Here is a 13,854-nt window from a genome sequence, read left to right on the forward strand (position 1 = left end):
ATATATATATTTTTAAAGAGAATAAGAGGGGCCATGATAGAGGGGCCCAAGATTGTCAGGTGTGAAAGTGGACAGAGGTCCCACCCCCTTATAATACTAAAACCCAACGGGGGTTCCAGTGAAGTGGGATGTTGGAGGAGTCAGGACAGAATCCAGGTTGTTGCAGGAACAGCTAGAGATCCGCGCACAGCACAGTTTAGAACTTCTCTAAGAGGCGTCCCGAGTTCTAGTCTTCAGTTCTTCCCCAAATGGATGGCGGGGGGGGGGTCAGACGAGGAGAAATGCCAGAGCAGCACTTACTGAGGACTGTCAGCTTGGCGCGCCGGGAGCGAAGCGCGGCTTCTGTGGCCTGGCACTCGTAGAGGGCATCGTCCGAGAGCTCGGCATCCGTGATCTCCAGGTTGTATTGCCCAGAATCAGAGGCTCCAATGATCCTGTACCGGGGCCAGGCTGCGAGAGATTTTAAAACAAAGGAGATGCAATGGTCAGGCCATGGTGAACAATATTATTATTATTATTAGCCTGCTTTTTCCCAGGACTGCAACACAAGGCGGCTTACGCAGAAATTCAGACAAGACAGATAAAACATGAAAAACTAAAAACATAGAAAAGATCATCACTAGCAAATAATTAAGCTGCCGTCGAATTAAGAAGCACATCTACTAAAAGAGAAATGATAAACATAATAATAAAAACTGTGCAGCATTATTTAAAAGCCCCTTCCTTGAAAAGCAGGCAGTTCCCAAAGGCCTATCAAGGGAAAAGAGGCTTCTCCTATTTATGGCATTTATATAGCACTTGATCATTTAGCGTTCCTGAGCGGTGCAGAGAAGGAGGGAACCAGACGGAGAATAAAGCAATTGGGAAGCCAGGCGCCTGCATTTCCGTCCTCTGGAGCACCCAGACAGTCTTCAAAGGCAGCCCCGGGGGGAGAGGACTGCAGTAGCCCAGCCAGAGTGCCAGGCTTGCCTCCTGGGCCCCGAGTCGGCCACCATTTCTCCCAGGGAGCCTGCCAGTGTGTCCTGCCTGCCCTCTTTGTATACAAAATGGGCACCTCAAATGCCCAGTTGAGGAGAAAGAGCAAAGATCTCCCCCCCGAGAGTGGAGTGAGCCTTTGAGGAGCTGAGCCGCTTCTCTCAGCACCTCCCCTCCCAACGCCAGGGATCCAGTTCCCTTTCCAGTGCCAGAGATCCACTGTGGGATCCTCCATGGAGCTGGCCAGCCTTGATGATCCCTTGGGAGCAAATCTGAGAGTGAAGCAAATAGACTCGGAGGAGTTCCTGGGTGCCTTTTGGGTTCTCTTGGCCCTTCTGCCTGCTTAAAAGGTAAAGGGACCCCTGACCATTAGGTCCAGTTGCGGACGACTCTGGCGTTGTGGCTCTCATCTTGCTTTACTGGCCGAGGGAGCCAGTGTGCAGCTTCTGGGTCATGTGGCCAGCAGGACTAAGCCGCTTCTGGCGAACCAGAGCAGCGCACGGAAACACCGTTTACCTTCCTGCCAGAGTGGTACCTATTTATCTACTTGCACTTCGACATGCTTTTGAACTGCTAGGTTGGCAGGAGCAGGGACTGAGCAACGGGCACTCACCCCGTCGCAGGGATTCGAACCGCTGACCTTCTGATTGGCAAGCCCTAGGCTTTGTGGTTTAACCCACAGCGCCACCCGCGTCCCTTCTTCCTGCTTCCCTCTCCCTTTATTCCTAATAAAGCTCCTTAATTTGACTGCCAAAGTGTGTGTGTCTGAAAATTGGGATTTCTGAATCCCACTTGGCCTTCAGGCTACTGGGAGCTGAAGACGGACGTTGCAAGCAACCAGCACACTCCTCTGCCAGAGGCAGGCTGCCTTTACGCTCAAGTAAAACACCATTGTGCAGCAGAGTGCTGGGGCCCTGAATCGGAGCCTTTCCAGAGCAGCTGCTTGGGGGCATCCAGTGGCGTAGCGTGGGGGGTGCCAGGGGGGCCGGCCGCACCGGGCGCAACATGGGCGGGGGGCGCGCTCGCACTAGCAGCTCTCTGCCCCTACTAAAATCCACGGGTTAGGGAGCCGCGCTCGCTCGGCTTGGCGAGGAGGTCGCGGAAGGGGGAGAGCGAAGCCTTCTGCCGCGGGCAAAAAAAGGAGAGGAAGCCGGGTGGGCGGGCGGGCGGGCTGGCTGGCGGGGGTCTGGCTGCGCCTGCTGCTGCCGGTGCAGGGCAAGGCAAGCAGAGCGAGGAGGAGAGAGAGGGGAAGGGGGGGGGAAGCAGCTAGGAAACGCTGCGGTGTGGAGGAGGAATCAATTAAGGAGAGAAAGCGAAAAGCCTTGGAGAAAGGGAAAAAAGGAAAGAAAAGAGGCAGCTCCAGGAGAGCGCGGGGGAAAGAGAAGCCTCGCTGCTGCTGCTGCTTGGGAGAGTAAATTACTGTACTTGCCTTGCCCCGGGTTAGGGGGCGCAAATTATTTGCCTTGCCCCGGGTTAGGGGGCGCAAATTACTTGCCTTGCCCGGGTGCTGATAACCCACGCTACGCCGCTGGGGGCATCTCAGGCTCCCTCCCCTGTGGGGCTGAAGCAGAAACCGGGCGGAGAGGAAGACCTCCAGGCGACATTGCGGGGCTGTTGCGTTGCAGCTAAGCAGCGAAGGGAGAGGCGTTCTTCCTTAGTCACACAAGCCAGGGTGAGAGAAACTCTGGGCATGTGCCGAGTTGAACGTAGGAACAGCACTTGTGTGTCTGCATAGGCACCATTTTGCACACGCTTCATGATGACCCTCCTCTCTCATCCCCAAATTTCCGGACTGGCCTGGGCTCCTCCAGATTTTCCTTTTGTGCCGTGCTTTGGAGTCACGGGTCCGGACAGTGGTTTATACAGATTTTTTGGTCCCACCTCTTTCTCCGGGGAAAACCTGTTGTTTACCGCTGAATCGGAACAAATGACGATCTGCGGCAAACCCCATTGCTGTTTGATTCGATTCAGCAAGCAGGTTCTCGGGGCGAACCATTTCTCCCCACTATGGGAGAGAGCCGCAGAATTTGGAACAGATCTGTGTGGCGGTCGGTACCGCGGCTTGTATTCCCAAGGAGCCCGTTTTCTGCCCTTAGAAAGGCTGTGGACCTGCGCCTGAAGCCCCCTGCAAAATCTGCACCCGTGCAACCTCTGCGTGGGCTGGGGAGGCAGCGCCAAGGGGGCTCCCTGCTCAGTCCACCTCGCCGCCCCCCTCCAGGAAGAGCAGGTGCCAAGAAAAAGAATGTCAACATATGCAAATGAGCTCGGCGCGCATAATTTCCTCGTTAAAAGTGGCAGAGTGCAGCTTTCTCCTGGTGTACCACCGTAATAACCTCGGCGTCAGGTTTTAATTATTTTCATTTATTTGTTTTACTCCCAGGACGCTGGTCTGTGGAGGCGGGCGATGGCTTGGTCAGGGCGGACGGGGAAAAGGTCAGGCAGACGTCTGCAAAGTAACAGTCCGAGGAGTTAATTAACAAAGGCCGGAAAAACAGAAGGGCATCCCGCTCTGGCCGGGGGAGTCCAAAGGGGGGCTGCCCCCTCCTGCCCCCTAGAAAGAGGACCAGCCTGAATGCCCCCCCACTCCATCCCCACCGGCCACAAAAGGAGCCTGCTTTCCTCTCTCCTGGCCAGAATGAAGAACACAGGAAGATACCTTGGGATCCTTTAGCTCAGCATTGTCTACACTGACTGGCAGCCAGTCCTTCTCCACACAGTGCAGGGTTGAACCGTGGAACTCCCTGCCACTGGAGGGAGTTTACAAGAAGACTGGATAAATTTATGGGGGAGGAGAGGACTATCGAGGGCGATGAGCCAGGATGGCTTTGTTCTGCCTCCACGGCTGGAAGCAGCAAGAGAGTGTTGCTCTTTTGCCCGGATCCTGCTTGTGGGTTTTGTGTAATGGGCAGCTGGTTGGCCACTGTAAGAACAGGAGGCTTGGCTAGATGGGCCGCTGCCCTGATCTGGCAGGATCTTCTCGTGTCCGTGGCAGAATCGGCTACAACGGTGCTCTGTGTGCGCCCAAAATTTAGTGCCCCTCCCAGCCCTCAAGCTGCCTTTCCAACGGTGCCCAGCTTTGGGAAGGAGGTGCTGGGGCCCCGGCAGAGTCCTGGATCCCCGTGCCTCCTTCTTAAAGCTGGGAAAGCGCTAACTGGGCTTTGGGGCATAGATGTCAACTTTTCCCTTTTCTTGCGAGGAATCCTATTCGGAATAAGGGAATTTCCCTTTAAAAAAGGGAAACGTTGACAGCTATGCTTTGGGGAGGAGGCGGGAGGACTCCAGGACCCTCTTAGAGCCTCACTCCTTCTTCCCGAAGCCCAGCGCCTCTCTTCCTGGGTGCCCCCTCAGCTCAGCGCCCAGTGCCCCACTCACACAGCCCTGAATCTGCCCTGCTGCCACCAGAAAGGGAAGACCGGCCTGCCTTGGAGTGGAGGTCCTTGTTGCCCAGCCCTTTGCTCGGGACTCCAAGGGCTGATCTCCCTCCTCCGCCTTTTCCCTCCCCTCCTGTTTCCTCTTGTGATGTGTCTTTTTATTTCGCAAGCCTCCCTGCCCCACTTTCCCTGCCAGATTGCCTTACGCCCCATGTGCCCCCTTGACAGCTTCGATCTGCAGAACTGGCCCTGTCGCAGGTGCCACACAATCCCTGCAAGAACTCAATAGTTCAGCGTGGAAGCATCTGCACCCCGGAACCCCCTGCCTTTGGCATTAGGCACGGTGCCCTTTTTGGCACCAGCTGAGAGCATTTTTGCTTAGGCAAGGCTATACCCCCTTGTGGGTGCGAGTTTTGATCTGCCGCTCTTTGAACTTTTTGAGCCTTCTTAAAATTGTTATTAATTCTTATCGATCATTTTGTGAAAGGAAATAAAGTTGGGGGATCCATTTTGCAAGGCGATAACTGTTCCAAAATTAAAGCTAGAGCGTTAAAAAAGAAAAAGAAATCAAGAATGAAATTGGAAAGAAGGGTGTGGGATGCCCACGCCCTCTCCCAGTAGGTGGCGCTGTTGGCACACTCAATGGGGCAGCCAGAGCAGAGAGAGGAGTGGGACCAAGGGAGGATTCTTGAAATCATAAAATTCCTATGCACAGAGGGAAGATGCGTCGCCACCCTCCTCATGTGACAACCCTCTGCCCCAGGACTGGGAGGAGAGGAGCCACAGGGCGCGGTGGACACCTGCTCAGCATGCCGAAGGTCCCAGGCTCCACCGCTTGGCATCTCAATCTAGGGCTGGCCATGCCGCCTGCCTGACAATATTGAGCTGCCTGGCTCAAGTGCCCGACTCTGCCAAGGCAGCTCCCTCTGCCCTTGCTTCAGAACAATGAGGTCTTGAGAGACCTGCATTGGCTCCCATTATGTTTCTGAGCACAATTCAAAGTGTTGGTGCTGACCTTGAAAGCCATAAACGGCCTCAAAGGCCCAGTAGACCTGAAGGAGCGTCTCCACCTCCATCACTCAGCCAGACACCGAGGTCCAGATCCGAGGGCCTTCTGGCAGTTCCCTCCCTGCAAGAAGTGAGGTTACAGGGAACCAGGCAGAGGGCCTTCTCGGTGGTGGCACCCGCCCTGTGGAACGCCCTCCCACCAAGGGGATAAAAAACTATCTGACATTTTGAAGACATCTTAAGGTGGCCCTGTTTAGGGAGTTTTTAATGTCTGATGCTGTATTGTGTTTTTAATATTCAATTGGGAGCCGCCCAGAGTGGCTGGGGAAACCCAGCCAGATGGGCGGGGTATAAATTATAAAAATAATAGACATGACAGAATGTCTGCTTTGTGTAATAAAGGTCCCATTGCAAGCAGGGAGAGGTGCTGCCAGTCCATGTAGCCCAGTGGTGTCCAAACGTTTTTCAAAGAGGGCCAGATTTGATGAAGTGAAGGGCCGTGAGGGCCAACCAAAGTTGTTAACCTTGTTGAACTTTTTTAAGGATTTTACCCCAAAGTTGTTGATCTTTTTTGGGATTGAAGTTGCTTTTAGGTTGAGGTTGTTGAGGTTTTTTAAGGATTTTACCCATAGGAACCAGATTAAACCAACTGCCCCCCAAAATGGGCTTTGGACATGGTGTAGACAAGGTCAAGCCAGAGGGATCTCACTGTCCTGCCTGCTCCCTGCACAGCTTCCAGAGTTCCACCCTGAGGCACATAAAGGGGGTGGGAGACGATGCTTTGTTAAATCCTCTGTTATTACAAGGCCCTCTATTGGTAATTTTTGGGCAGAGGGTAATAGAAACGATCAACACGACTGTATGGAATAATCTAAAGTTTGCAGAGGAAAAATATCCTTTTGAATTATATACCCAAGAAATGCTAACAAAGGGACAGTGCAAATGGACTCTCTTAGTATAGCAAAAAGACAGGTATTGATGAATTGGAAAAATAAAAAAGAGTGCTTGAAAGGCGAAGATCATCTCTCTTCTAGCAAGTCAGGCCACGGGTCTCCCTAGCTCAGGATTGTCCGCACTGGCTGGCAGCCGCTCTCCCGGGTTTCAGGCAGGCGCGAGTCCCAGCCCTGCCTAGAGACGCTGCCAGTGGGGATTGAGCCTGCAGCCTTCTGCATGCCAGGCACATGCTCTCCCCGCTGAGCTCCAGCCGTCTCCATGTCACAGCCAGGCTGGAGGTGAAGAGACTGAGAGGGAAAGAGGGCGAGCGTTGCTTTGGGAAGCCAGCTGAAAGCACAACACTGGCAGCCAAGACCCCCCAAAAAGGCAATTTCACAGCCCGAGAGAAGAAAAATTCAGGGTGCAAAGCAAAGCTCCTTCGCAGGACAAAAATAACAGTGCAGGCCACCCCCGGCACCACCACACACAGAACGCAAGGAAGGGGTTGGGCTAGATGGCCCTTAGGAGTCCCTTCCGACGGCCCAATTCTCTGGTTCTACCTTTGAGGCCTTGCCCCATCCCCAGGGCGAGGCCATCCTTCGTCCACTGCACGATCCCGGAATAGTTCAGCACCACGCAAGAGAGCACAATCCTCTGCCCAGCCACCACCGTCTGGTCCTCAGGCTCTTCGACAAAGCGGGTCTGCAGAACTGGAGAGAGAAAGAGGTGGGAGAGTTTGAGAACAGACCCCAAATTATACCGTAGGAAGTCTTATCATTGCTGTTATTGTTTTATCAATATGCGTCTGACTGCTTTAATTAAAGCATAATTATTATTAATCCAGTGGTGGCGTAATGGTTAGAGAGTTGGACTAGGACCTGGGGGAGAGCAGGGTTCCAAATCCCCCCTTGGGCAGCGAAGTTCACTGGGTGTGACCCTGGACCAGTCACTGCCTCTCAGCCCAGCCCTACCTCACAGGGTTGTTGTAGTAGGGGTTAAAAGAGATGGGGAAGAACCACGTCTGCCACCTGGAGCTCCTGGGAGTAGAAAAGATGGGGCAGGAGGGCAACCAATAAATAAACGTAAGAAATAAGTTGGCAGCAGCTTTTCTGCCTTTGCTGGAGGAGCAGTAGGGGTACTTGAGCAACATCAAAGTGCACTGAAGTGCCTCGTGCGTGTTTTTCCCTCTAACCGCCACCAGGCGGCGCTATCTCTTAAGTGTGCTGTTAACAAAGTGGTGTAAGGGCATTGCGGCATTGCAAACAGGGAAGCACCAGGCAGCCCAACACTTTGGTTTTTTACTCCTTCACACTTTGCTGTTCTGCTTCCACCACCAGAAGACGCAGGCGCTAATGGGGACCCGACACCAGTAGAAGTCGATGCAGGCACAGACGCTGCCCCCCTCACCTCCCTGGGCCTGACAGCACCCGCGTCGCCCGCTCTCCGTCGGCTTGTGGGTGCAAAGTGCAGCTTGCTCCCCCCCCCCCCGTCTCCCTCTCTCTCTGCCCGGGAGGAGAGAGAGAGATCAGGTCGATAGCGGTAGATTTTTCCCTTTCTTTTTATCTAGAGCAGCCGCGGCCGTCACATGGCACCCAAATGAACCGCCAGCCCTGGGGTTACAGGGAGATTGATCGGCAGCGGGGAGAAGGCCCCTCCCCAACGCCAGCCTCTCTGTGCGGGCTCCGGGGGGAGAGAACCGGCTGCATTGCCCACCGACTTCAAATGAAGTCACAAAAAGGAAAAAGAAATGGGAGCAGGCAAATTCTTGGGGAGAGGAGAGGAGAGGAGAGGAGCAGTTTTTCTCCCCAGCCCAGGCTGGCAGCCTGCGCTCAGAGGTTTGGAGAGTTGTTTTGGAATAGACGCAATAAATTCAGCCCCAAAGCCACCATCCCGCCCAATGAAACTAGTGACCCTTGTTTGTTTTTAGTCCCTCTTTCCCCACCCTGGTCTGGCCCAGCTGCGGAGGCTCTCCTCTGCAGATCACCTGCTTGGCATGCAGAAGGTCCCCAGATCAACCAGCCAAAAGCATCTCTAGGTCAGGCTGGGAATAGCACCCCCCCCCCCGTGCTTGAAATCCTGGAGAGCCATTGCTGCCAGTCAGTGCAAGTAAGACTGATCTCATGGGAGCAATTCAGTAGATGGCAGCTTCTCATCCTGCTGTTTGGGAAGGTCTGTTGCTTAGTGGGGGGGAAGAAGAAGAAGAAGAAGAAGAAGAAGAAGAAGAAGAAGAAGAAGAAGAAGAAGAAGAGGAGGAGGAGGAGGAGGAGGAGGAGGAGGAGGAGGAGGAGGAGGAGGAGGAAGTATACCCTGCCCATCTGGGCAGCTCAATCCCCAGGCAGAATCTCAAGGCAGGGCTGGGGAAAAGATCTTGTCTGCAATCACTGCCAGCATCTCGACCATGTTCCTCTTTAATTCCGCATAACAACTGCGTGGGGGACTTGAACCCTGGTCTCTCCCAGCGCCCAGCCTGACACTCTCGCCAGGACACCACTCTGGCTCTCAAACAACAAATCCATCCAACCTGCATGCTCTAAGCCCAGAGGGCATTTGCTTTTTTTAAGCAAGTCCTTGTATCAAAAATAATTTGCAGGGGGTTTTTAAAAACCCCAAACCACAACACACCAACCTGTTGCCCAATTCATTGGAGATGCTTTTTGAGTTGATTAAGGTTTTTTTATATAAAAAATCAATTAATCTAGTCAGTTAAACTCGATTACAGGCTACAGCACCGGTGAATGCGGACAAGTCTTCAGCGAGGGATAAAGGATCACAGGGAGACCGAGGGGGAAATGAGGACAGGCTGGGAGACCGTGAGAAGAGCCCGCTGGATCAGGCCAAAGGGGGCCCATCTAGTCCAGCGTCCTCCTCTCGTGGAGGCCACCCACAAGCAGGATCCGAGCACAAGAGCAACTCTCCCCTCTTGCGTCTTCCAGCAACTGGCAATCAGAAGCGTGGCCGTCTGCAGCTGCGAAGGGCAGAGAGCAGCCTTGGTGGCTAAGATCCTGGCTGCTGGATCCGGCCAAAGGGGGCCCATCTTGGCCAACATCGTGTTCTCACAGTGGCCAAGCGTTGCCTGTGGGAAACCAGAAAGCAGGGTCTCTCCCTCCCTCCCTCTGGCCTGGTGTTATGTAAAGCGGGAATGAGGAGGAGGAGCAGACAAAGATTCCCCTGTCATGCAAATGTCCTTGGTGATTAAACAGGCCAGGAACTTTCCTTCTGCTTTGCCTCTCAAGCTCCTCAAGGCCCAGGGAGGGTGAAGGGGGTGGGGTGTTGTCCTCTGAGTTGAAAGCAGAGAGCAAAAATAAAAAAAGAAAGTGGGCAGTGCGGTGCAGTGGTTAGTGTCAGGTTAGGACCAGGGCTCAAAACCTCCCACTCAGTTTGCTAAGTCAAAAAATGGCCAGCTATAGCAAGCGAGACCAGCCAGGGATGCCATTTCAAGGGCTAGAATGGCAAGGTTTCCCAGCGAGGAACAGGCGAGTGAGAGGCAAAGTTGATAAAATTCTATGTGGCCTGGAGGAAGCAGGTGGAGGAAAGTTTTCTTCCCCTCTCATAACGCTCAAACTGGTGGGCATCCAATGAAGATGATTCCGGAGAGATACAAGAAAGTCCTTCTTCACGCTGGACGTTGGCTCTGTGGGCTAGAGCCGGTGCTGATAACACCAGGGGGGTTGCAGGTTCGTGTGGGACGGCTGCATATTCCTGCGTTGCAGGGGTTGGACTAGATGATCCTTAGGGTCCCTTCCAGCTCTACGGTTCTGTGAACTCTCTTCCACCAACCTGGAGGGCTTTGAGAGGAGGAGGAGCAGGAAAGGGTTGCCGGTGGCTCCAAGCCAGGATGGCTCTGCTCTGGCTCCACAGTCAGAGGCGCCATGCTTCTGGATAGCAGTTGCTGGAAATGGCCGGAGGGAAGAGTTGCTCTTGCACTCGGGTCCTCCTTACAGGTTTCCCTTTGAGGCATCTGCTTGGCCACTGTGAGAACAGGAGGCCGGACTGGATGGGTCCACTTTGGCCTAATCCAGCAGACTGTTCTTATGTTCATTCTGTGCTTTTTATATATATATATAATATTTATTAAGTTTCCATTTTATACTATTAAAAGACATTCATATTTTCCATATTATTTGTTCAAATAAACAGTTGACCTTCCACCCATCCATCTCATGGTCACCTTAATTCTTTTTTTATACGATAGCATTTGTACTTCTTCCTCTTTACATTGATGTTCCTTCATTTATCAAAACTTTTTAACCAATATGTAAAAAGGTATATATCATCATTGTTACAAGTCTCCTTCATTAAGTCCTGCCAGTGTTGTGAATTGCTTGCAATTGTCCTTCAAGTACAGTCATACCTTGGGTTGAAGTAGCCTTGGGTTGAGCATTTTCGGGTTGTGCTCTGTGGCGACCCAGAAGTAACGGAATGCGTTACTTCCGGGTTTCACCACTCGCGCATGCAGACACTCAAAATGACCTCACGCGCATATGCGGAAGCAGTGAATCGTGACCCACACATGTGCAGACGCGGGTTGCGTTCACTTCAGGATGCGAACGGGGCTCCGGAACGGATCCCGTTTGCATCCAGAGGTACCACTGTATTCTATAAATTTACTCCAGTCTTTTTGGAATGTTTGATCACGCTGGTTTTGGAGTTCTCATGTTCATTCTGGGATGCATATTCCAGAGTTAGAACCGCTAACTTCTCCAACCACCGCCACCCACAGCCCGGTTGTCCTTGGAGGAATAATAATAATAATAATAACAATTTATTTATACCCTGCCCTCCCCAGCCACGGCTGGGCTCAGGGCGGCTAACACCAAAGGAGCTCCCCCCTTCTTGCTCTGAGCTTTGCTGGGTTTTTGGAGTTCTGCAGCTGGGCGATCTCCACCCCACAGGGCGGAGGCTGGAGGGGGCACCTACCCAAAGACCTCTCCTTCCCCCCTTCCCACTGCTCCGCCTCCTTAATCTCATCCTAGTTTCCCACCAGCGACTCGCAGGTTGGGAGGAGTCTTCCAAAACCATACAGGGGAATTCAATAGGATTTCACACAAACTTTATGCAGTCCTTTGATCTTGTGTGTGAGTTTGTGCAAGTGTGTCTCCCCCAACTCTACTTGGACAGACCCTTCAGTGACATTGGGGGAAGGTGGGAGGCAGGCCTGCCAGGAACAGAGAGGAGAGAGAAAACAGAAAGAAAGAAAGACGTGAAGGAGCTCAGAGGGAGGAAGGTGACAGGAGCAGGGGAGATCAAAGTGACGCCAGGCGCGTCAAGAGAGCAGGTGGAGAGGCTGCAAGGAGGGGGAAAGATCAGAGCAGAGAGGGAGGAAGAGCGAGGAGAGGAGATCACAGGAGCAGCAGATCCTTGGCTAGGAAGCAGCGAACTGTCTACTCAGAGTAGACCAAGTGAAATTAATGGACCTTTAACGGGCCTTCTTAGAAGTGAATGTGTCACCACTGTTTTGGCCATTCTCAGACTGGGCCAGTCCCAATGGCCTTCTGTCACACTCTGAATACATTATGCCAGTCGCTGGACCCAATAGGAAGCAAGAGGGCTCTGGTGCCCGGATCCTGATTGCGAGTTTTCCGGGGCAGAATGCCACCTTGCCCTGTCCTGCCACCTGCAGCACCATGCCCTTCTGCCTCCACTGAAGTGGCACCAGTACCAATTTCAGGCCAGATCTTGCAGGATTTTGGGCATGATCTTGGCCAATCAGGGCTGTCTTTCCCCGGGGGTGCAAGGGGTGCGGGGCACCTGCTGCTGAAGCCACCTAAGGTTTTAACTATCTACCTGTTATGAAATAATAAATAATTTTGATCAAGCTAGAAAAACAGAATACATATATACCTAGGTATTACCGAACGTATACCTACTGTTTCACTAAAGGACTTCCGACTTTGTTTGCTCATTTACCAAAGATGCACTGTGCCAGCGGCGGTGCTTGGCATTCACAACGGCACCGTGCACGCGAAATTAACTCTTATATCATCATAAAAGCTACCAGTTTGGGGGCTAAACTAAGTTTGGGGGCGCTGGGCAGATCTTTGCACCCTGGTGGCGCATATGCTAAGGACAGTGCTGTGGTCAATACTGGGTGCTTCTCATGTGCCAGTGGCGGAAGTGGCAGAGCAGGCAGGGTGCCCACGCGTCTGCCACTTTGGAGCCACTGGTCAGCCACTGCGCAAAGAGGGTGCTGGGCCAGATGGGCCGCCTTTGCCCAGGCTCTTGTTCTGTCCTTATGGAACCTCCAGTTGCAGAGGCTGTCTATCTGGATTCCTAAGATCTTCGCGGTATTTGGGCCCTGTGAGAGGAAGAGGCCAGACTGGATGAGCTGCCATTGTCCTGATGCCAGGCTCTTCTTAGGTTTGGATATGGACAGGGAAAACGGGGTTCTTTCCAGTCCCCCATTTTTGAGTCTTCAATTCCATTCAGGCTCCTTTCGAGAAATGTTGCAGAATGTGTTTGTGTGTGTGTGTGTGTGTGTACAGTACGCAAGTGTGTATTGAGAGGGAGAGGAGCCATTGTTGGTTTGCCGTAATTACACCTCGTACCGATGACATTTCAAGCAGATTAAAATGATAAACCTCCCTGTAATCGTAGCTAAAGAGCAGGCAGAAATAAGGTTTGCGAGGAGAGGGAGGCAGAGAGAATAGCCATTTATTCCTCCCTTCCCTCTCCAGGCCTTAATAATGCATACGCATCCAACGAAAAAATTGTCAGATGAAAAGATGTGCGGGCTTCTTCATCTGCTCCGCTCAGAGAGAGTAAGAGGTACCAGGAACCCTTTTCAAAAGGTGCTTGCCAGAGGGCATCCCTCCCCCTCGCACGTCTCCTGCCGCCTAAAAACCTCCAAACGTATAAAATAAAACAAGAATACCAAAAAGGCACATTTCCTCCAGCGTGGAAAGCGCACGTTCAACTGCTCCAACGCTGTTAATTCTCCAGAATTTCCAAACTCTGCAGAAGAAGGCTATCAGCATTTCCAGGCTGGTACCCGGAACAGCAGGGCGGCAATCAAGATTCAACCCATTGGAAGAGGCAGGCGGGGAGCAGCCGCCATTTTTAATGGGGCGAAAACGCAGGGCCTTCGGCAGGCGGAAATGAACAGGTGAAGCATGTCCCCGGAATGGGAGCGCAATGAGGAGGAAAACTCCTGTTAATATCTGGCGGCGAAAGATATGGAGCGTGCTTGTGTGTGTATTAGGTACATTGCCATCGCTCTCTCGCTCTCGCTCTCTGAGCGCACACACCTCCTGCCTGCCAGCGGAAGGAACATGCGGGAAGAAAACGAGCGTGAGAAGGACCTCACGGACCCGGCAGATATTGCTGGACTCCCCACTCCAGCCAGGGGGGAGGCGGGTGCTGCAAGCCTGAAAGGCCCAAGGCTCACCACTCCCTGATTCCAGGAGAAGCGCTGGTCTGTAGGCATCCAATGCTGCTCACCAGCGAGGTTTTAAAAGCAGAAATGGGAACGGCACCAGATAGCTGGATCACAACTCCCAGCAGCTCCAGGTGTGATGATGGGAGATGGAGTCCAACAACTTCTGGTTCCCCCTTGCAAACATCAGAAAAG

The 13,854-nt window shown here is 52.8% G+C and overlaps 1 protein-coding gene across 1 annotated transcript in view; it reads right to left on the bottom strand.

The window, feature by feature from the left end:
* The window catches only part of KIRREL1 (kirre like nephrin family adhesion molecule 1), a 105,150-nt gene that overhangs the window by 23,113 nt on the left and 68,183 nt on the right, over nucleotides 1-13,854 (bottom strand). The window contains exons 2-3 of the mRNA XM_080986012.1: nucleotides 6,848-6,997; nucleotides 301-450 (exon numbers count right to left, since the gene is read on the bottom strand). Of these exons, the coding sequence (XP_080842138.1) occupies nucleotides 301-450; nucleotides 6,848-6,997 (300 nt within the window). The remainder of the gene's footprint in view (nucleotides 1-300; nucleotides 451-6,847; nucleotides 6,998-13,854) is intronic.

This window comes from Podarcis pityusensis (assembly GCF_964106645.2).
Source record: "Podarcis pityusensis genome assembly, chromosome: 16".
Classification (NCBI taxonomy): domain Eukaryota; kingdom Metazoa; phylum Chordata; class Lepidosauria; order Squamata; family Lacertidae; genus Podarcis; species Podarcis pityusensis.